This window comes from Scomber japonicus, chromosome 13, assembly GCF_027409825.1.
Source record: "Scomber japonicus isolate fScoJap1 chromosome 13, fScoJap1.pri, whole genome shotgun sequence".
Taxonomy (NCBI): Eukaryota; Metazoa; Chordata; class Actinopteri; order Scombriformes; family Scombridae; genus Scomber; species Scomber japonicus.
Window position 1 is genome coordinate 686,263 of NC_070590.1, and position 21,562 is coordinate 707,824.

A 21,562-nucleotide genomic window follows, 5' to 3' on the forward strand; every position below is an offset into this window, starting at 1 on the left:
CAGGAATCTTTGACCAGTGGTAGAAGTGGTTGTGTGCTTCCTCCCTCCTTTCCTTCCTTCCTTTCCTTCTTCCTCCCTTCCATTCCTCCTTTTCTTCCATCCTTCCCTCCTCCATTCCTTCCTTCCTCCCTCCTTTCCTTCCTACCTCCCTCCTTTTAATCCTTCCTCACTCCTTTCCTTCCTCCTTTTTCTCCTTCTTCCTCCCTCCTTTCCTTCCTTCCTTACTCCTTTCCTTCCTCCTTTTTTCTCCTTCTTCCTCTCTCCTTTCTTTCCTGCCTTCCTTCTTCCTCCCCCTTTCCTTCCTTTCTTCCCTCCTCCTTTCCTTCCTTCCCTCCTCCTTTCCTTCGTTCCTTCCTTCCTTCCTTCCTCATTTTCTTCCTTCCTTCCTTCCTCCCTTCCTTCCTTCCTCCTTTCCTTCCTTCCTCCCTCCTCCTTTCCTTTCTTCCTTCCTTCCTCCTTTCCTTCCTTCCTTCCCTCCTCCTTTCCTTCCTTCCTCACTCCTTTCCTTCCTCCTTTTTCTCCTTCTTCCTCTCTCCTTTCTTTCCTGCCTTCCTTCTTCCTCCCTCCTTTCCTTCCTTTCTTCCCTCCTCCTTTCTTTCCTTCCTCCCTCCTTTCCTTCCTTCCTCCTTTTCTTCCTTCCTTCCTTCCTTCCTTCCTTCCTTCCTTCCTTCCTTCCTTCCTTCCTCCCTCCCTCCTTTCCTTCCTTCTTTCTCTTCTGAGAGATGTGGGGGTACTGAGAGTCTCATTGTGGAGAGATTTCCTTACCCCCTCCATTCCTCCTTTCCTTCCCCCCTCCTTTCCTCCTTTCCTTCCTTCCTTCCCTCCTAGTAGTGGGGCTGCTGAGAGTCTCATTGTGGAGAGATTTCCTTCCCCCCTCCTTTCCTCCTTTCCTTCCTTCCTTCCTTCCTTCCTTCCTTCCTCTTTTCCATCCTTCCTTCCCTCCTCCTTTCCTTCCCTCCTAGTAGTGGGGCAACTGAGAGTCTCATTGTGGAGAGCATTTAGCCTTTTTCAACCAGGACTGCTACTAGTGGTGAAGCTCCTGTACTTGGTGCTGGGTTGGTTCCTCTGTTGGTTCCTCTGTTGGTTCTTGTGCATCATTTTCATCTCTTCTCTGATCTGGTTTGTTGAGGTTGATATGCGTGTACGTCCCCAACTGCCAATCCAAGGCATAGACATTATTCTGGGGAACAACTTGGCTGGTGTGAGGGTCTGGAAAGATGGTCCACCACTAGCTTCATTACACATTAACAGTGAATATATTCAGTTTATGGTTTATGAAGAATTCAAAGGAAAGTAAAGAGTGAGACTACCAACCCGGTTCTGACCTGGTTAAAAACATTTCTCTTTTCATGAGCTTATGATTGAATCTTTTAAAGCATCTTTCATTTGCTGCAGTACTTGTACTGTAATACTGCATACTACATCACTATAATACTGCAGTACTTTTACTGAAATACTGCATACTACATCACTGTAATACTGCAGTACTTTTACTGTAATACTGCATACTACATCACTATAATACTGCAGTACTTTTACTATAATACTACATACTACATCACTATAATACTGCAGTACTTTTACTGTAATACTGCATACTACATCACTATAATACTGCAGTACTTTTACTGTAGTACTGCATACTACATCACTATAATACTGCAGTACTTTTACTTGTAATGGAGTATTTGTACATGAGTGTATTAGTAGTTTTACTGCAGTAAAGTATCAGAGTACTTCTTCCAGTACTGTTAGTAGTAATAATATGAAGCTAACAGCAGCAGTTCTTCTTTAAGCAGCCTGCTGAATGTTTTTAGTTCAGAGTCACTTTGAGATTGAACTGCTTTGGTGGAAATGGGTGTTCACTTCCTGTTTCCGGCATCCTGCTTTTAAACTTTTACTTTGGGACTTTTCACTGTGACGCAGATATGTTCTCCGTGTGAAGCTTGGGTAAGTGACAGTTTTCAGTGATTTGACAGTAAAAAGTGATCAAAGTAAAAAGTGAAGCAGCTGTTAGTGTTGAGAGGAGCTCAGCTCAGTTAACAGCTGACTCTGATTAGTCCAGGACTGAGTGGGAATCAACTTTTGATCCAGAACAGACTCAGACGGTTTGTAGTTTTTCTCTCAGTCCAACATTTAGTCAGTTTGGTCTTTCTATAATATTCTCTAAACTATATTATAACTACTCAGTTGTGTACTATATAATAGTGTATATACTGTATACTATGGAGTAGTCTATACTACAGAGTATACAGGGAGCAGATGTTAAATGTATCATCATGTTAATGGAGACTTTCTGATATTTAATTAAACTGATGAAATGTTTCCTGTTACACGTTTTGAATGCAGAACTTTTACTGTAATAAAGTGATTTCACAGCTTGACACTATTAACGTCACAGATCATTAAATCAGTAGTTTAGTAGGCAGGTGACTGGAGGACAAACTACATGATGAAGACTGATGTTTGACTTGCTGCCTCTTCATCACTCATTTAAAATGTTCATTAACTGATCAAACTGATTTTTCTCATTCACTCAGTTCTTCTGATGAATGTGGTGTCATGTTTCATAAAGAAGAAGAGACACTTATGCCTGTAGTATTACTATTATATTACTATTTATATTCCTATTTATGTTATTATTTATATTACTATTTATATTCCTTCTTCATTGCTCGGTGGTAATCAGAAGAACAGTCCTTTAATAAAGCTAAAGTTGGTACACAGATGATCAGGCAGCAGAGGCAAAGGTAGACTCACAAGGGAAACACAAGAAAGGCTGGATAGCTTTCACTGGGCAACGAGACAAACGGGAGAAAACAAACAGACTAAATACTCGACAGAGATCTAGAAACTATTTGAACTGTTGATGCTTTTACATTCAACATCCTCACAGACAGAAGTGTGTTTTTACTTGTGCAGCAGTTTCACTTCTCTACTTTCCACAGATATTTTCTCTGTGGGAAGCTTCAGGAAGGAAACACACAAGGGCAGGAAGTGAAGAACAAGAGGTGATTTTCAAAATAAGACAGGAAACATAAGACAAGACACTAGGAAACAAAAAGTAACTTAACTAACAGAGCCAGGTGTGACAATAATACTTATATAATATTTCTACGATCAGTCAGAGCTTCCTCTGTACAAATATAGTTTTAATGTAGATGTTTGGTGTAACCTGGGAGTGGAGCAGGTCATGTGACAGGAAATGAACCTGCACTGATCACACTGCACTCAGCTGCTACAGTTTTAATAAATAAGTATAAATAGAGAGGGAGAGGGAGGAGGTCACAGGAAGACAAACAGCATCATCAGCTTTGTGAATTTGTGGTCAGAAAAGCTTGAGAAAGAACAGCAGGACAGCTTGAACTTCATTTATTGTTCAGAGAGAAAAAGACAGGTGAGAAATGATGTTGGATTAGATTCCTGTCCAGTGAAATAGTGTGGTGTTACACAGGTACAGATGTCATTTCTCTGATGTCATTAGATTTCGAGAGAATGAACAGAGTCAGAGAGCAGCAGCAGGGTAACAAGGTGGAGGAGAGAGGGAGTCATGTGACTCATTTCACTTGTGAGGAAACTCTGAATAAAGTCAGTCTGCTGCTTCAGCTTTACTGTCATCACACAATCCAGGACTGTACAGTGAAATGCAGCTGAGACACAAACACATGTCATTAGAATGAGAGAAGTGAAATAAAGCAGTTAGAGTCAGTTTGTGAGGTCCAGCTGCTGCATTGTGATGCAACAGTCCTGCAGTAAATCCTCCTCCATCAAGCTTTAATGTTCACTTTGTGTTCATTCAGCTTCTTGCTCATTTTGGAGGCTGCACTTTGTGCTGCTGTTGAATGATATTGTTCTACTGAGAGCTGTGTCTCATATTTAGTCCATTTCTATCAATGAGGGTGGACTAAATAATAGAAACAGCTTATGTTCAGAGCATCAGAGAACAGTAGAGAGAACAGTAGAGAGTCAGTGATGCAGGAACCTGAAGCTGTTCACCTGTTCCACCTCAGCTCCTTTCATGTAGACACACTCATGTGTCTTCACCTCCCGTCTCCTAAAATCTATCAGCTGATTGGTTTAGCTGATGTTGAGCAGCAGCCTGTCAGATGTTTGTCTCCTGGCTGTTTGTAATGAATGATGGTGGTGTGGTCCCTCCTCCAGCTGTCAGTAGAAGCACATTTGATGTTTGTAGACTTTGACAGTGAAGTGATGATGAAGTGACAGCAGCCTCACATCAGATGGACTGATGAAGGAGAATCAGCAGCATCTTCTCTCTCTGTGTTTCCTCCACAGCTGAAGCTCCAAAGTCTCTGTGACTGGATGTGAACTGAGCAGCTGAACATCTTCCATGTTGTAGTGAGTGAGTGCAGCTCTCCCAGCAGCTGTTTCTCTGCTATGGATCAGTGTGAGGACAGAGAGGAGGGAGTCCCTCCCTCTAAAAGCTCTCGATGTGGGGAACATGACAGCCAGACCAAAGCTCAGAGGTGAGATGAGGATCTCTAACTGTCCATCACTGTTCTCCACTCACATCACTCCACCATCATTATTCACACTCACTGTCACATCTGACACTCAACTACTGAATAATAAGTCACAATAACTCAGAATGAACTACTAACTTTGTGAGTTAACAAAGAGCTCAACCACTGATTAGTCAACTAATCAACTAAGATGAGACAGCATCTTTCATCAGATGACATTTTGATGAACAGGAGAACGTTTCTCATCCACTGTCTTCTTCTTAGATTTTCATTCTGCTTCTAAAACTTCAGGTGCTGACAGTCTGCTCAAAATTCATCTTTTTAAACTCTTTGATTTGTTGTTTGTTTGTATCAGGATGCAGCAGCAGAGAGCAGACTCTCCTGAACCCAGCTGTGTGTCCATGAAGAGTGACCGGTCTATTCCTCATCCTCCTGAGTTTAAAGAAGGACAACCTGCTGATGGAAGGTAAGAATTTAAAAGTGAAGTTTAGTATGTGACTCTCCTGGTGTTGTTTATGAGGACCATTAGTGATAAGAACAGAGACACTGAAGACAGGAGCAGAGACTGAGAGTCGGGCATAGAGACTATTTTGGTTTCCTCACCGTCAAGCAGCGAATGCTTTGCAGGAGCAAAGTGTGAGTTCAACGTTCATGAATAGTCATAGTTCATAGGAGTCCATCATGTTTAAACAGATCTGCTCTGTTATAGAAAGTGGAGAAATATCTAGTTTCATCAGTGACATCACAGTGTTCACCTGTACAACAGTCACATGTCAAAGAGTTCAGTGTTATAAGACACCAACATGGTCACTATAGCAATATGTGTGTAACTTCATAGTCAAAGGCTGTCTGTCATGTTTGACTTCACCTCTGCTGCTGTTGATAAGCTCCGCCCACGGCTCTGCCTCCAAGCTGTGATTGGACAGCTGATTATTGTTCAGTGTAACAGGAACATCTTCATCTCAGAAAGACTCATCTTCCTCTCTCACAGAGCTTCTGACTCAGTGTTGGCAGGTGTTTGCTGCCCTCTGCAGGACAACACTGACATGTAACACCTCTGTGGCTTTATTTTCTTCTCTTTCACTTTATTTACTTCATCTGATTCAATTTAACAGACATTGATATCATTACAATATTAATCCACCTGATCTCGACTCCTTTGTAACTCACCCTCATGTACCGGCTCATTCAGCCACAGCTTATACCAGTTTCATTTCATACCTTTTTATTTCTCTTTCTTCTGCCTCCTCTCTTCTAAACAAACAAACAAACAAACAAGAAGAGAAGAATGAAGAAAAAGGATCTTTTCCTTTCTTCTCTCATAGATCAGGTGAACAATATGATCAATGATCCCATTCACATCAGAAAATGATTGAAAGTTATTATCAGGATCTGTTTGGATCAGCTGGGAAATGGACAGAAGATTATTAAAAGAAGATACTAAACATTTGATGGATGACAGCGTTACACAAAGAGAGGAAGCTGAAGCCACAACATCTGTGAAAACACATAAAGCACCAGGGCCAGTCTTTAAAAAGATGTTTGGATCACCTTGTAGCTGCTCTAACAGAGTCTGTACAGAGTAAAAGCTGCTTGATGCTGTGTTCATCCATCTGAAGGTGAATTGGGATGTTTATATTTCCATCTTTAGTTATTGAGGTTAACACAGATTGTTACTGAGCCATAGAACTGCTGTGGAACATCCTCACTTCCTTCTTCTTCTGTTGACTCATGACCAAGTCGCTGCCATCCTCTTTTCATCACTGCAGCAATATGAACTCATCAGTCACTCTGTTCTGAAACATTTCTATTTAATCTGACATTTAAACTGATGATTAATCCTTCATTTCTTTGGTTTTAACTTCATGCTTTTGTCTGTTTTATTAGTATCAGGATGCAGCAGCAGAGAGCAGACTCTCCTGAACCCAGCTGTGTGTCCATGAAGAGTGACTGGTCTATGGGTCGTGGTATTAAGTTTAAAGATGGACAACCTGCTGATGGAAGGTAAGAATTTAACATCCAGTAATCAGAGCAGCATTTACAGGAATTCATTTAGTCATCATGACAGAACATCTTTAATAAGCTGAGTGCAGATTTGAGTCATTAAATGTCCTTAAACGTGATGTTTTCTCCACAGAGTTCAGCAGCAGAGCTCAGAGGTTCCCAGTGATCCGTCTGCACAGCAGCATCAAACACAGCTGGACTCCATATTTATGGTGTGTACATGTACAAACACACCTTTTATTAACTCCATCAACCACAGATGAAATAGTAAAGTAGCATTCAGGTCCTAACAGTGTCCATGCTGCTCTGTTTAGACCAGCAGGCCTTCAGACTGACACATGAATCACATGTTGTGTTCTACCAATTTAAATGAAATGTTCACTTTATCTTTCTGTTCCAGCTGCTGGAGGAGAACATCCTCACTTTTGTGAAGAACGAGCTGAAGAGAGTCCAGAGGGGTCTGAATTCGGATGACCCAGAATGCTTAGAGAGTCAGAGTGAGGATGAGGAGGTGTTGGACGGTGAGGATGAAGAGCAGAGGAGGAGCAGCAGAGAGGCATTTCTGAAGATCACAGTGCACTTCCTGAGGAGAATGAAGCAGGAGGAGCTGGCTGAGCTTCTGCAGAGCAGTAAGAGGATTTTAACAGATTTAACATGATGGAGAGGAAATGGAGGCAACATGGGAGAGGTTTATATTTCAAACTCTGCTGTAAATATGCTGCACACATCTGCATCAGATCAGAGGCTGTTTGTCCTCCACTGATGAGCTGAATAAAACTGATGGAGGAGGAAAAACTACACAGACACACTTACATGTTCAGATTTCTAGACTTTCTGTAGGATCCACTCACTGATTTCATTTGTTGTTTGTTCATTCAGGAACTCGTACTGCAAAGTGTCGACGTAAACTCAAGTCTAACCTGGAGAAGAAGTTCCGGTGTCTGTTTGAGGGGATCGCTAAAGCAGGAAACCCAACCCTTCTGAATCAGATCTACACACCGCTCTACATCACAGAGGGAGGGACTGCAGAGGTCAATGATGAACATGAGGTCAGACAGATTGAAACAGCATCCAGGAAACCAGACAGACCAGAAACACCAATCAGACAAGAAGACATCTTTAAAGCCTCACCTGGAAGAGATGAACCAATCAGAACAGTGATGACAAAGGGAGTGGCTGGCATTGGGAAAACAGTCTTAACACAGAAGTTCACTCTGGACTGGGCTGAAGACAAAGCCAACCAGGACATACACTTCACATTTCCATTCACTTTCAGAGAGCTGAATGTGCTGAAAGAGAAAAAGTACAGCTTGGTGGAACTTGTTCATCACTTCTTTACTGAAACCAAAGAAGCAGGAATCTGCAGGTTTGAAGAGTTCCAGGTTGTGTTCATCTTTGACGGTCTGGATGAGTGTCGACTTCCTCTGGACTTCCACAACACTGAGATCCTGACTGATGTTACAGAGTCCACCTCAGTGAATGTGCTGCTGACAAACCTCATCAGGGGGAAACTGCTTCCCTCTGCTCGCCTCTGGATAACCACACGACCTGCAGCAGCCAATCAGATCCCTCCTGACTATGTCGGCATGGTGACAGAGGTCAGAGGGTTCACTGACCCACAGAAGGAGGAGTACTTCAGGAAGAGATTCAGAGATGAGGAGCAGGCCAGCACCATCATCTCCCACATCAAGACATCACGAAGCCTCCACATCATGTGCCACATCCCAGTCTTCTGCTGGATCACTGCTACAGTTCTGGAGGATGTGTTGAAAAGCAGAGAGGGAGGAGAGCTGCCCAAGACCCTGACTGAGATGTACATCCACTTCCTGGTGGTTCAGGCCAAACTGAAGAATGTCAAGTATGATGGACGAGCTGAGACAGATCCACACTGGAATAAAAAGAGCAGGAAGATGATTGAGTCTCTTGGAAAACTGGCTTTTGAGCAGCTGCAGAAAGGCAACCTGATCTTCTATGAATCAGACCTGAAAGAGTGTGGCATCGATATCAAAGCAGCCTCAGTGTGCTCAGGAGTGTTCACTGAGATCTTTAAAGAGGAGAGAGGGCTGTACCAGGACAAGGTGTTCTGCTTCGTCCATCTGAGCCTTCAGGAGTTTCTGGCTGCTCTTCATGTCCATCTGACATTCATCAAGTCTGGAGTCAATCTGCTGACAGAAGAACAAATAACATCCTGGTGGTCTACAGTCTTTAATGACAAACCTGAACCAACCCGTCTATACCAGAGTGCTGTGGACGAGGCCTTAAAGAGTCCAAATGGACACCTGGACTTGTTCCTCCGCTTCCTCCTGGGTTTTTCACTGCAGACCAATCAGACTCTGCTACAAGGTTTGCTGACACAGACAGGAAGTAGCTCACAGACCAATCTGAAAACAGTTGAGTACATCAAGAAGAAGCTCAGTGAGAATGTGTCTGCAGAGAGAAGCATCAATCTGTTCCACTGTCTGAATGAACTGAAGGACCGTTCTCTAGTGGAGGAGATCCAACAGTCCCTGAGATCAGGAATTCTCTCCACAGATAAACTGTCTCCTGCTCAATGGTCAGCTCTGGTCTTCATCTTACTGTCATCAGAAAAAGATCTGGCCGTGTTTGACCTGAAGAAATACTCTGCTTCAGAGGAGGCTCTTCTGAGGCTGCTGCCAGTGGTCAAAGCCTCCAACAAAGCTCTGTAAGTGCACACAGAACTATCCAGATGAATGTAGTTTAATCTTTGATCAAGTAATATTTACAATAGTTTTCTTTTGTTCTGCTGATTCTTCTTCAGACTGAATGACTGTAACCTCTCAGAGAGAAGCTGTGCAGCTCTGTCCTCAGTTCTCAGCTCCCAGTCCTCTAGTCTGAGAGATCTGAACCTGAGGAACAACAGCCTGCAGGATTCAGGAGTGAAGCAGCTGTGTGCTGCACTGGAGAGTCCACACTGTACACTAGAAACTCTCCTACTGCCATCAGAAAAAGATCAGGATGTGTTTGACCTGAAGAAATACTCTGCTTCAGAGGCGGTTCTTCTGAGGCTGCTGCCAATGGTCAAAGCCTCCAAAAAAGCTCTGTAAGTACTCTGATAGTTGGCTTTATTTACTATTATTTATATACTTTGCCCCCTCCCTGAGCTAATACCTTACCGTGATGGAGGGGTTTGCGTGTCCCAATGACCCCAGGAGCTCAGTTGTCGGGGGCTTTATGCTCCTGGTAGGGTCTCCCATGGCCAACAGGTCCGGGGGGAGGGGCCAGACAAAAGGTAGCTCAGAAAACACCAATGACGAGCCAAACAATTGGTTTTTCGTGTCCCTTGCCCGGACGCGGGTCACCGGGGCCCCCCCCCCCCGGAGCCAGGCCTGGGGGCGGGGCTCGGAGGCGAGCGCTTGGTGGTCGGATCTTCGCCCATGGGGTCCGGTTGGGCACAGCCCGAAGAAGGGACATGGGACCCCGCTCCCACAGACCCACCACCAGTGAGAGGGGCCAAAGGGGTCGGGTGCAGTGTGAGCTGGGCGGCAGCCGAAGGCGGGGACCTTGGCGGTCCGATCCTCGGCTGCAGAAGCTAGCTCTAGGGACGTGGAACGTCACCTCTCTGGTGGGGAAGGAGCCTGAGCTGGTGTGTGAGGTTGAGAAGTTCCGGCTAGATATAGTCGGCCTCATCTCGACGCACAGCAAGGGCTCTGGAATCAGTCTCCTCGAGAGGGGTTGGACTCTCTTCCACTCTGGAGTTGCCACTGGTGAGAGACGCCGGTCAGGGGTGGCAATACTTATTGCCCCCCGGCTTGGTGCCTGTATGTTGGAGTTTACCCCGGTAGACGAGAGGGTAGCCTCCCTCCGCCTTCAGGTGGGGAACGGATCCTGACTGTTGTTTGTGCCTATGGTCCAAACAGCAGCTCAGAGTATCCAGCCTTTTTGGACTCCTTGGAGGGGGTGCTGGAAAACACTCCCCCTGGGGATTCCCTCGTTCTGCTGGGGGACTTCAACGCCCATGTTGGTAGCAACAGTGAGACCTGGAAGGGTGTGATTGGGAGGAACGGCCCCCCCGATCTGAACCTGAGCGGTGTTCTGTTATTGGACTTCTGTGCTCATCACGGATTGTCCATAACGAACACCATGTTCAAGCATAAGGGTGTCCATATGTGCACTTGGCACCAGGACACCCTAGGACACCCTAGGCCACAGTTCGATTATTGACTTTGTAGTCGTGTCGTCGGACATGCGGCCACATGTCTTGGACACTCGGGTGAAGAGAGGGGCGGAGCTGTCAACTGATCACCACCTGGTGGTGAGTTGGCTCCGATGGTGGGGGAGGATGCCGGTCAGACCTGGCAGACCCAAACGCATTGTGAGGGTCTGCTGGGAACGTCTGGCAGAGTCTCCTGTCAGAGAGAGTTTCAACTCCCACCTCCGGGAGAGCTTCGACCACGTACCGGGGGAGGCGGGGGGACATTGACTCCGAGTGGGCCATGTTCCGTGCCTCCATTGTTAAGGCGGCTGACCGGAGCTGTGGCCGCAAGGTGGTCGGTACCTGTCGGGCGGCAATCCCCGAACGCGCTGGTGGACACCGGCGGTGAGGGATGCCTTCAAGCTGAAGAAGGAGTCCTATAGGGCCTTTTTGGCCTGTAGGACTCTGGAGGCAGCAGACAGGTACCGGCAGACCAAGCGGAGCCCAGCTCGGGCGGTCGCTGAGGCAAAAACCCGGACATGGGAGGAGTTCGGTGAGGCCATGGAAAAAGACTTCCGGACGGCTTCGAAGAGATTCTGGACCACCATCCGGCGTCTCAGGAGGGGGAAGCAGTGCGCCGTAAACACTGTGTACGGTGGGGACGGTGTGCTGCTGACCTCAACTCGGGACATTGTGGATCGGTGGAAGGAATACTTCGAAGGCCTCCTTAATCCCACCGACACGCCTTCCGGTAAGGAAGCAGGGCCGGGGGACTCGGGTGTGGGCCCTCCTATCTCTGGGGTGGCGGTCGCCGAGGTGGCCCTGGATGTTGTGGGGCTGTCATGGTTGACACGACTCTGCCGAATCGCCCGGACATCGGGGGCAGTGCCTCTGGATTGGCAGACTGGGGTGGTGGTCCCTCTTTTTAAGCAGGGGGACCGGAGGGTGTGTTCCAATTACAGGGGAATCACACTCCTCACCCTCCCTGGTAAGGTCTATTCGGGGGTGCTGGAGAGGAGGGTACATCGGATAGTCAAACCTCGGATTCAGGAGGAGCAGTGTGGTTTTCGTCCAGGCCGTGGAACAGTGGACCAGCTCTACACCCTCTGCAGGATCCTTGAGGGTGCATGGGAGTTTGCCCAACCAGTCCACATGTGTTTTGTGGACTTGGAGAAGGCATTCGACCGTGTCCCTCGGGGAATCCTGGGGGGGGGGGGGGGTTCTCCGGGAATATGGGGTATCGGACCCCCTGATAAGGGCCGTCCGTTCCCTGTATGACCGGTGTCAGAGCTTGGTCCACATTGCCGATAATAAGTCGGACTTGTTTCCGGTGAGGGTTGGACTCCGCCAGGGCTGCGCTTTGTCACCGATCCTGTTCACAATTTTTATGGACAGTGTTACGACTCCGATTGTGTCTAGGGGTGGGGACATAACCAACAAAACAATACAAGCAAAAATATACCCGAACACCGGAGATCAAATCAAAAACTCAATTTATTAATTAACAAACTAAGGACGAGATTCCAAAAAAAACAAGGGAAACCGATCAGTGAGAGGCAGTCAAACCACGCCGCTGGACAGGAACACCAGGAACACGCACACAGCTCAGTTCAGCACACAGCTCAGTTCAGCACACCGCTCAGAAGGCCAACAGCCCTGGCATCAATTCCACAGGGTTCTTAAGCTGATAGCCTGATGAGCCACAGCTGATGCCAATCAGTGGGGGTGAAAAGGGGGCGGTACCTGCAGAAAAGGAAAAGGAGAAAACAAGAAACCACACGGTACGTAACAGACAGGATTTCTAGGCGCAGCCAGGGTGTGGAGGGGGTGCGGTTTGGTGACCTCAGGATTGGGTCACTGCTTTTTGCAGATGATGTGGTCCTGTTGGCTTCATCAGACCGTGACCTCCAACTCTCACTGGATCGGTTCGCCACCGAGTGTGAAGCGGCCGGGATGAGAATCAGCACCTCCAAATCCGAGTCCATGGTCCTCAACCGGAAAAGGGTGGAGTGCACTCTTCGGGTTGGGGATGTGATTCTGCCTCAAGTGGAGGAGTTCAAGTACCTCGGGGTCTTGTTCATGAGTGAGGGAAGGATGGAGCGTGAGACCGACAGGCGGATCGGTGCGGCGTCTGCAGTAATGCGGACTCTGCACAGATCCGTCGTGGTGAAGAGAGAGCTGAGCCGAAAGGCAAAGCTCTCGATTTACCAGTCGATCTTCATTCCTACCCTCACCTATGGTCATGAGCTTTGGGTCGTGACCCAAAGAACAAGATTGCGGGTACAAGCGGCCGAAATGAGCTTCCTCCGTAGGCTGGCTGGGCTCTCCCTTAGAGATAGGGTGAGATGCCTCCCGGACGCCTCCCTGGTGAGGTGTTCAGGGCACATCCCAAAGGTAGGAGACCCCGAGGAAGACCCAGGACACGCTGGAGAAACTATGTCTCTCGGCTGGCCTGGGAACGCCTCAGGATCCCCCGGGAAGAGCTGGACGAAGTGGCCCGGGGAGAGGGAAGTCTGGGCTTCCTTGCTTAGGCTGCTGCCCCCGAGAGCCGACCCCGGATAAGCGGAGGAGTACGGATGGATGGATATATACTTTGCCGTCTTTCTTGAAAAAATGGAAAAAGTAACCTATTGCCTTTGATGTCTTTATATTTCCAGACTGACTGACTGTAACCTCTCAGAGAGAAGCTGTGCAGCTCTGTCCTCAGTTCTCAGCTCCCAGTCCTCTAGTCTGAGAGATCTGGACCTGAGTAACAACAACCTGCAGGATTCAGGAGTGAAGCAGCTTTCTGCTGGACTGGAGAGTCCACACTGTGGACTGGAAACTCTCAGGTCAGATCATGACACAGTTTATGTTTGATATATTTTTCTAAACTATGAGGTCCAGCTTCTCTAATGTCCAGATTTCTGATTGACAGATGTTTTCCAACAGGGTTTTATTATTCACAGGAAAGAAAATGTTTGAATTTTCCAGTTTATCTTTCTTTGATTCAGGTTTATATACTTTATGGCACACATACATGATCACTGGCTGAGACAGAGAAACTGATCTTTGCTTTGATATCATGGGATTTAGATCATTACATGTCTGCTCATCATTGATTCTGCTATATTTAAGTGTCATGTCTCCAATATGTTTAGAATAGAACAACAAAGATTTAAAGTAGTGTTTATCGAGCATCACAGAGTCCAGAATCAGCTTTTTTTTTCTTTCTTTTTTTTAAAGTATATATTTTTTGGGCTTTTTTGCCTTTAATGTACAGGACAGTGGAGATAGACAGGAAACAGGAGGCAGAGAGAGGGGAAATGACACACAGGATGAGACCGCTCGGCTCAGGATTCTAACCAGGGTCGCCTACAACGAGGACTATAGCCTCAACACATGGGGCGGGTGCTCTACCCGCTGAGCTATGCACAACCCCCCAGAATCAGCTTTTTAACAGACTTTATTTATTGTCTTGTTCATTATTATATCTCCAGACTGACTGACTGTAACCTCTCAGAGAGAAGCTGTGCAGCTCTGTCCTCAGTTCTCAGCTCCCAGTCCTCTAGTCTGAGAGATCTGGACCTGAGGAACAACAACCTGCCGGATTCAGGAGTGAAGCAGCTGTGTGCTGCACTGGAGAATCCACACTGTGGACTGGAAACTCTCCTACTGCCATCAGAAAAAGATCAGGATGTGTTTGACCTGAAGAAATACTCTGCTTCAGAGGCGGTTCTTCTGAGGCTGCTGCCAATGGTCAAAGCCTCCAAAAAAGCTCTGTAAGTACTCAGATAGTTGGCATTAATTATTATTGTTTAGATACTCTGTCATCTTTCCTTAAAAAAATTAAATAAGTAACCCATTACCTTTTATTTCTTTATATTTCCAGACTGACTGACTGTAACCTCTCAGAGAGAAGCTGTGCAGCTCTGTCCTCAGTTCTCAGCTCCCAGTCCTCTAGTCTGAGAGATCTGGACCTGAGTAACAACAACCTGCAGGATTCAGGAGTGAAGCAGCTTTCTGCTGGACTGGAGAGTCTACACTGTGGACTGGAAACTCTCAGGTCAGATCAAGTCACAGTTAATATTTGATATATTTATCTAAACTATGAGGTCCAGCTTCTCTAATGTCAGGATTTCTGATTGACAGATGTTTTCCAACAGGGTTTTATTATTCACAGGAAAGAAAATGTTTGAATTTTCCAGTTTATCTTTCTTTGATTCAGGTTTATATACTTTATGGCACACATACATGATCACTGGCTGAGACAGAGAAACTGATCTTTGCTTTGATATCATGGGATTTAGATCATTACATGTCTGTTCATCATCGATTCTGTCATATTTAACTGTCATGTCTCCATTATGTTTAGAATAGAACAAGAAAGGTTTGAAGTAGTGTTGAGAAGATCATTTTTATTGAGCATCACAAAGAGTCCAGAATCAGCTTTTTAACAGATTTTATTTATTGTCTTGTTCATTATTATATCTCCAGACTGACTGACTGTAAGCTCTCAGAGAGAAGCTGTGCAGCTCTGTCCTCAGTTCTCAGCTCCCAGTCCTCTAGTCTGAGAGATCTGGACCTGAGTAACAACAACCTGCAGGATTCAGGAGTGAAGCAGCTGTGTGCTGCACTGGAGAGTCCACACTGCACACTGGAAACTCTCCTACTGCCATCAGAAAAAGATCAGGATGTGTTTGACCTGAAGAAATACTCTGCTTCAGAGGCGGTTCTTCTGAGGCTGCTGCCAATGGTCAAAGCCTCCAAAAAAGCTCTGTAAGTACCCAGATAGTTGGCTTTAGTTATTATTATTTAGATACCTTGCCTTCTTTCTTTTAAAAAATTAAATAAGTGGTGTGCAGGTGGTCGAGATGTTAGAGCGCATGCCATGTACGCAGCAGACCTTGGTTCGAGTCCCGGCCGGGGGACCTTTCTGCATGTCACTCCCCCCTCTCTCTCCCGTAATTTCCTGTCTCTCTACTTTCAAATAAAGGTGTCAATGACAAAGAAAATCTTCAAAAATAAAAATAAAATAAGTAACCTATTGCCTGTTCTTTTCCTTGATATCTCCAGACTGTCTGACTGTAACCTCTCAGAGAGAAGCTGTGCAGCTCTGTCCTCAGTTCTCAGCTCCCAGTCCTCTAGTCTGAGAGATCTGGACCTGAGGAACAACAACCTGCCGGATTCAGGGGTGAAGCAGCTGTGTGCTGCACTGGAGAGTCCACACTGCACACTGGAAACTCTCCGACTGCCATCAGAAAAAGATCAGGATGTGTTTGATCTGAAGAAATACTCTGCTTCAGAGGCGGTTCTTCTGAGGCTGCTGCCAATGGTCAAAGCCTCCAAAAAAGCTCTGTAAGTACTCAGATAGTTGGCTTTATATATTATTTAGATAGCTTGCTGTCTTAATAAAATAAGTAACATTTTGCCTGTTTTATGTCTTTATATTTCCAGGCTGAATGACTGTAACCTCTCAGAGAGAAGCTGTGCAGCTCTGTCCTCAGTTCTCAGCTCCCAGTCCTCTAGTCTGAGAGATCTGGACCTGAGTAACAACAACCTGCAGGATTCAGGAGTGGAGCAGCTTTCTGCTGGACTGGAGAGTCCAGACTGCGGACTGGAAACTCTCAGGTCATTTTTTATGGTTATGTATGTAATGGACATGTCCTTAATCAATGGTGAGAGAAAATCATGAGTCCAGTCAACAAGTTTAAATCACAAACTAATGTTCAGTATACAGCACACAAGGTGATGTACAGAGAACTGACTGTCTAACTAAAAAGCCCAAAGTTATATCTCTCATCCCACACTGCTCTGAGAATCAGCCCGTTATACTAAGACATAACAAGGCCTCACAGGTGTCTTATCAGTGCCTGGGTGGGAGCTCCGTCCACAGCACTATGAGAGAGATACATTTGCACAAGCATTGCAAAGAGTACAGGTTTTCTTTCAAAAGACTAAAGTGGATATGAAACTATAATGAATATTATTTCTCTACTACAGTATATACTGTAGTACTTTCCCCAGTTTCTACTTTACATGAAGAATTATTATACTAAAAATATTTTAGTATTTTTAAAATTCCTTTCACACCAACATGAGTCAGAATATATGTTTCTGTCATTTAATCTTCAATGAAGAATCAATGTGCATACTGTAACATAAAACATCAGTAAATTTCATCATCTTACTGTGTTTAGAAATGTTGTCTAATAATATTTAACTTTAAATAAACTTTCCACAGGACCTCTTTTTCGCCGGAGTATGAAAGAGTCGAGTCACATTATTCCAGCTGAATTCCCTCCAGGAAGGAGAGTTTGTCACTGACCACTGCTGTCTGTAGATCCTGTCCCACTCTAAACAATATTTAACTTTAAAGACATTTCTTCTGCCAAAGTAAAAACAGAATGGCATCAGATTAAACTCTGAGCTTCAGCAGTTTCAGCCTCCAGCAGCAACATGTGCTTTCTCTGCTTCTACTAACCTAAAATGTATCTGCATGACCCCAACATACAGCAGGGGGCACTGAGTGTCAACATAAAGGTCTGAAGGACAAAATCCTGTTTACTGAGTTGAGAATGTTTTTAAGCTCATTAGATGAAGTGTTGTGTGTGTTCAGTCTGTCAGGATGTCTGATCACAGAGGAAGGCTGTGCTTCTCTGGCCTCAGCTCTGAGGTGCAACCCCTCCCATCTGAGAGAGCTGGACCTGAGCTACAATCATCCAGGAGACTCAGGAGAGAAGCTTCTGTTTGCTGGACTGAAGGATCCACACTGGAGACTGGACACTCTCAGGTATGGACAGACAGGTGGACACTCTCAGGTATGGACAGACAGGTGGACACTCTCAGGTATGGACAGATGGACACTCTCAGGTATGGACAGACAGGTGGACACTCTCAGGTATGTACAGATGGACACTCTAACTGGGGGACTGTGGTTCATGTTTAATGGTGGATATGAGTGAAGGTGTATGAAGCTGATTGTGTCTTTGTCTCTTCCTCCAGGATGGACCATGGTGGACCGCAGAGACTGAAACCTGGTCTGAGGAAGTGTGAGTGTGTTTTCAGTTTGATTCATGAGAACTTTGAGAAAAACTGGATGAAATATGTAAAAGAAGTGAAAAAAGTTCAAAATGATGGAAAATGTGTTTAGTCAGAAATGGGCGTGGCCTAAACTGACATTTATCTTGAACCAATGAATCCATGAAACAGACATTTCCTTCTGTTGGTCACAGTTCAGGAGTTAAAAGAGAAATGTGTTATAAATGTCCACATGGTGGCGCTACCTGCTCCAAAATGTCCCTCATGTCTCTCCTGCAGATAAAGTTCATTCATTCATACTGACTTCAGCTGTTTGGAGCATTTGGACTAAAATGTGTTTGTAACAGACGACAGTTTGAGATGAAAATAACAGACTTGATGTACAAAGACCTTCACTTTACACCACACCTGATGAACAAACATGAATATTACTGAATATCACTGTCATGTTGACTGTTCATGTTCGTACTGAACTGTTAAAGGTTCACTTACTCTGTATGTCCAAAGCTTTCAGTCACATCTCATGGTCTTCCTCAGTGATGTCTCAGTTGTTGGGACTCAGTAGGAGCAGGTTTGATTATCAGCAATAAGTAATAGTTATCAAAGATAATCATTAAAAATCAATAAGAACATGAATATGAATGAATAATTAGGTGTTGCCTCCCTGAGGTCCAAACAGTCATCAGAGATATGAACAGTGACCTCATCAACAACCAATCACAGGAGACATCAGCTTTATCAATTAGAGATCAATAGTGTGTGTGTGTGTGTGTGTGTGTGTGTGGGGGGGGGGGGGGGGGGGGCAAAGAGATGACTTAGGCAGGTAGTGTTTTTGGCTTCTAATAAGTGTTGTGATTGGCCGAGGACATAGGCAGACATGCAGGATGATGCAGCAGTGGTAGGAGAGTAAAGTTAGGCAGATATCACAATTTGGCCAAAAAATGACTATTATGCTATGAGGCTAACGCTATGTAAAACAAAACATGAAACAAGAAACTGAGAGAAATGAAAACAATCTTAAAGATGAATAAACAATATTTCACAGCAACTTATAAAAAGTGACAATGAGGTCACAATGTTTGTGAAAAGATGAAACGTCTTTAAAGCTTTTTAGTTTTTGGAGACTCTGCAGACAGAATCAGAGAAAGTCTGAAGTTCAACATCAAACTAGTTTTTGTTTGGAAGAAAATGAAGAAATCTGAATGAGTGAATATGATGTTTGAATAAAAGATCAAGTTATCAACCTCACTGTTGTTAGACTCTCCATTCAAAAATAAGAGCAGACTCTCTGTAATAGGAAGCAAAACTTTCTGAGTCTCCACATTAATAAGAACATCTGAGTCCAAAAGTTACTGAATGAGTACAAACATCAAATAAATGAGAAAAAGATTCAACTTCCTGTTAGCAGAAGGAACATAAAGAGGAAACATCAGGTGTAAAATAGTGAAACGGCAGAGATGTTGTGATGAATCAGATCAGTGTGATCAGCTGCAGCAGCTCATCAATAAATAAGGAGGCGTGTGAGCCGCTAAAAGACTTGAGTGAAGGCTGCTCTCACGTTTCCTCAGAGCAGAAATACTGTAGAAAGACTTGGGACCAACGTTAAATGGAAGACCAGAACTACTTCCTGTTCAGGCAGGATGGAGGAGGAAATGAGAGTGAGACAGCTATAGAGTGAGACAGATGATGGACATTTCTTTTGGATAATAAAAGTTATAATTTCTATAAACAGTCGTTATCAGGAGCAGCACCGGAAAGTTTCCAGAACTTACAGGATTGATTGGACGCGATTAATACCGTATAACAATTTAATAAAGTTGGATAAAGTCAATCAATTACTGAATCAGTCAAATATCTGAAGTTATGAATTCTTATGATTATATGGGTTTTATTAACTAACAGTGATAAACAATCAATAAAACACATTGTGAGTAACACATGAATATATGCTAAATGTTCTAATGGATGAAAGATGATGATGAATGGTGGAATCAGACGGAGGGTTTAGGTCTTATGATGATGATATTAAAAGGAGATTAAAGGTAATAAATATTTGAAGCTCTTAATTTAACAGCAGCCCGATTAAAATGAGAGAAGGTTTAGTCAGCCTACAGGTAGGGGGCGTACTCTGAAAAACAGACCCCAGCTGTATTGTGTCTCGTTCTCTCCATCAGATGCCTGTGAACTGGAACTGGATCCAAACTCAATGTACAGAAAACTCAAACTGTCTGATAACAACAGGAAGGTGACACATGTGAAGGAGGATCAGTCATATCCTGATCATCCAGACAGATTTGACTCCTGGTCTCAGCTGCTGTGTAGAAATGTTCTGACTGGTCGCTGTTACTGGGAGGTCGAGTGGAGAGGAACAGTTGATATATCAGTGAGTTACAGAAGAATCAGAAGGAAAGGACTCAGTGAAGACTGTTGGTTTGGAGGAAATGATCAGTCCTGGAGTCTGAGATGCTCTGATGATGGTCCTTACTCTGTCTGTCACAATAAGATAGAAACACTCATCTCCTCCTCCTCCTCCTCCTCCTCCTCTGTCTCTAACAGAGTAGCAGTGTATGTGGACTGTCCTGCTGGCACTCTGTCCTTCTACAGAGTCTCCTCTGACACACTGATCCACCTCCACACCTTCAACACCACATTCACTGGACCTCTGTGTGCTGGGTTTGGGTTCTACTGGACCTGGTCTGGCTCCTCAGTGTCTCTGGTTCCTCTGTAGGAGGGAGAGGGGGTGTTGGAGTTAGTCTGATTTTATTTTGTCTATGTATTCATTTATTCATGTTTTTCTTCTAATATAAAACTAGTGGAACATATATCTGTACATTATACTGGTCATCTGTACTTTACTGGTTTCCAATAAAGAAAACCAATAAAAAAACATGAATGAGGAAGTGAAGCCTCAGTGAAATGAAAATGAATCCTGTGTCTGTGTTTCCTGCTTATTTATCTCTAATGGAGCCAAATATGATTCAGTGTCTCTGGTTCCTCTGTAGGAGGAGTTACCTATGACTTAGTTTCACTTTATGTTGTCTATGTATTCATTTATTCATGTTTGGTACATTTTCTTTCTTTTCTCCTTTTGAGGGTTGTAGTGGGGAGAACAATATAAAACTAGTGGAACATATATCTGTACATTATACTGATTAGTAGAGAGATGTGTTTTATATCAGAGGATAAAACTTTGTTTCCATGTTCAGAACAAAGAGTCTGAGCTCTGATTCATTTAAAACATCTTTGTTATCTTAAATACTGCAAAACCACTACATCACTATAATACTGCAGTACTTTTACTGTAATACTGCATACTACATCACTATAATACTGCAGTACTTTTACTGTAATACTGCATACTACATCACTATAATACTGCAGTACTTTTACTGTAATACTGCATACTACATCACTATAATACTGCAGTACTTTTACTGTAATACTGCATACTACATCACTATAATACTGCAGTACTTTTACTGTAATACTGCATACTACATCACTCATAATACTGCAGTACTTTTACTGTAATACTGCATACTACATCACTATAATACTGCAGTACTTTTACTGTAATACTGCATACTACATCACTATAATACTGCAGTACTTTTACTGTAATACTGCATACTACATCACTATAATACTGCAGTACTTTTACTGTAATACTGCATACTACATCACTATAATAATGCAGTACTTTTACTGTAATACTGCATACTACATCACTATAATACTGCAGTACTTTTACTGTAATACTGCATACTGATCAAATGTTGGATTGAAACCCTGCATCTAATAATCCAGTTAGCCAGGGGGCTAATCTCTAAGCTAATATGCTAATACGAAGCTAATATGCTGATATTCACACTTACACACTTTGTCAGGAAAAGTTCCCCACGAG

The 21,562-nt window shown here is 44.2% G+C and overlaps 1 protein-coding gene across 1 annotated transcript; it reads left to right on the forward strand.

Moving 5' to 3' along the window:
• Window positions 1–6,676: 6,676 nt before the first annotated feature.
• LOC128371834 (NLR family CARD domain-containing protein 3-like) lies at window positions 6,677–20,578 on the forward strand (the record flags this gene model as incomplete). The annotated part of the gene is made up of 7 exons (XM_053332215.1): window positions 6,677–6,697; window positions 6,886–7,114; window positions 7,365–9,168; window positions 13,296–13,469; window positions 17,237–17,410; window positions 17,623–17,669; window positions 19,833–20,578. Coding segments are annotated over 7 exons (3,003 nt in total), but the record flags the coding sequence as incomplete, so codon positions are not given.
• Between the last annotated feature and the right edge of the window lie 984 nt (window positions 20,579–21,562).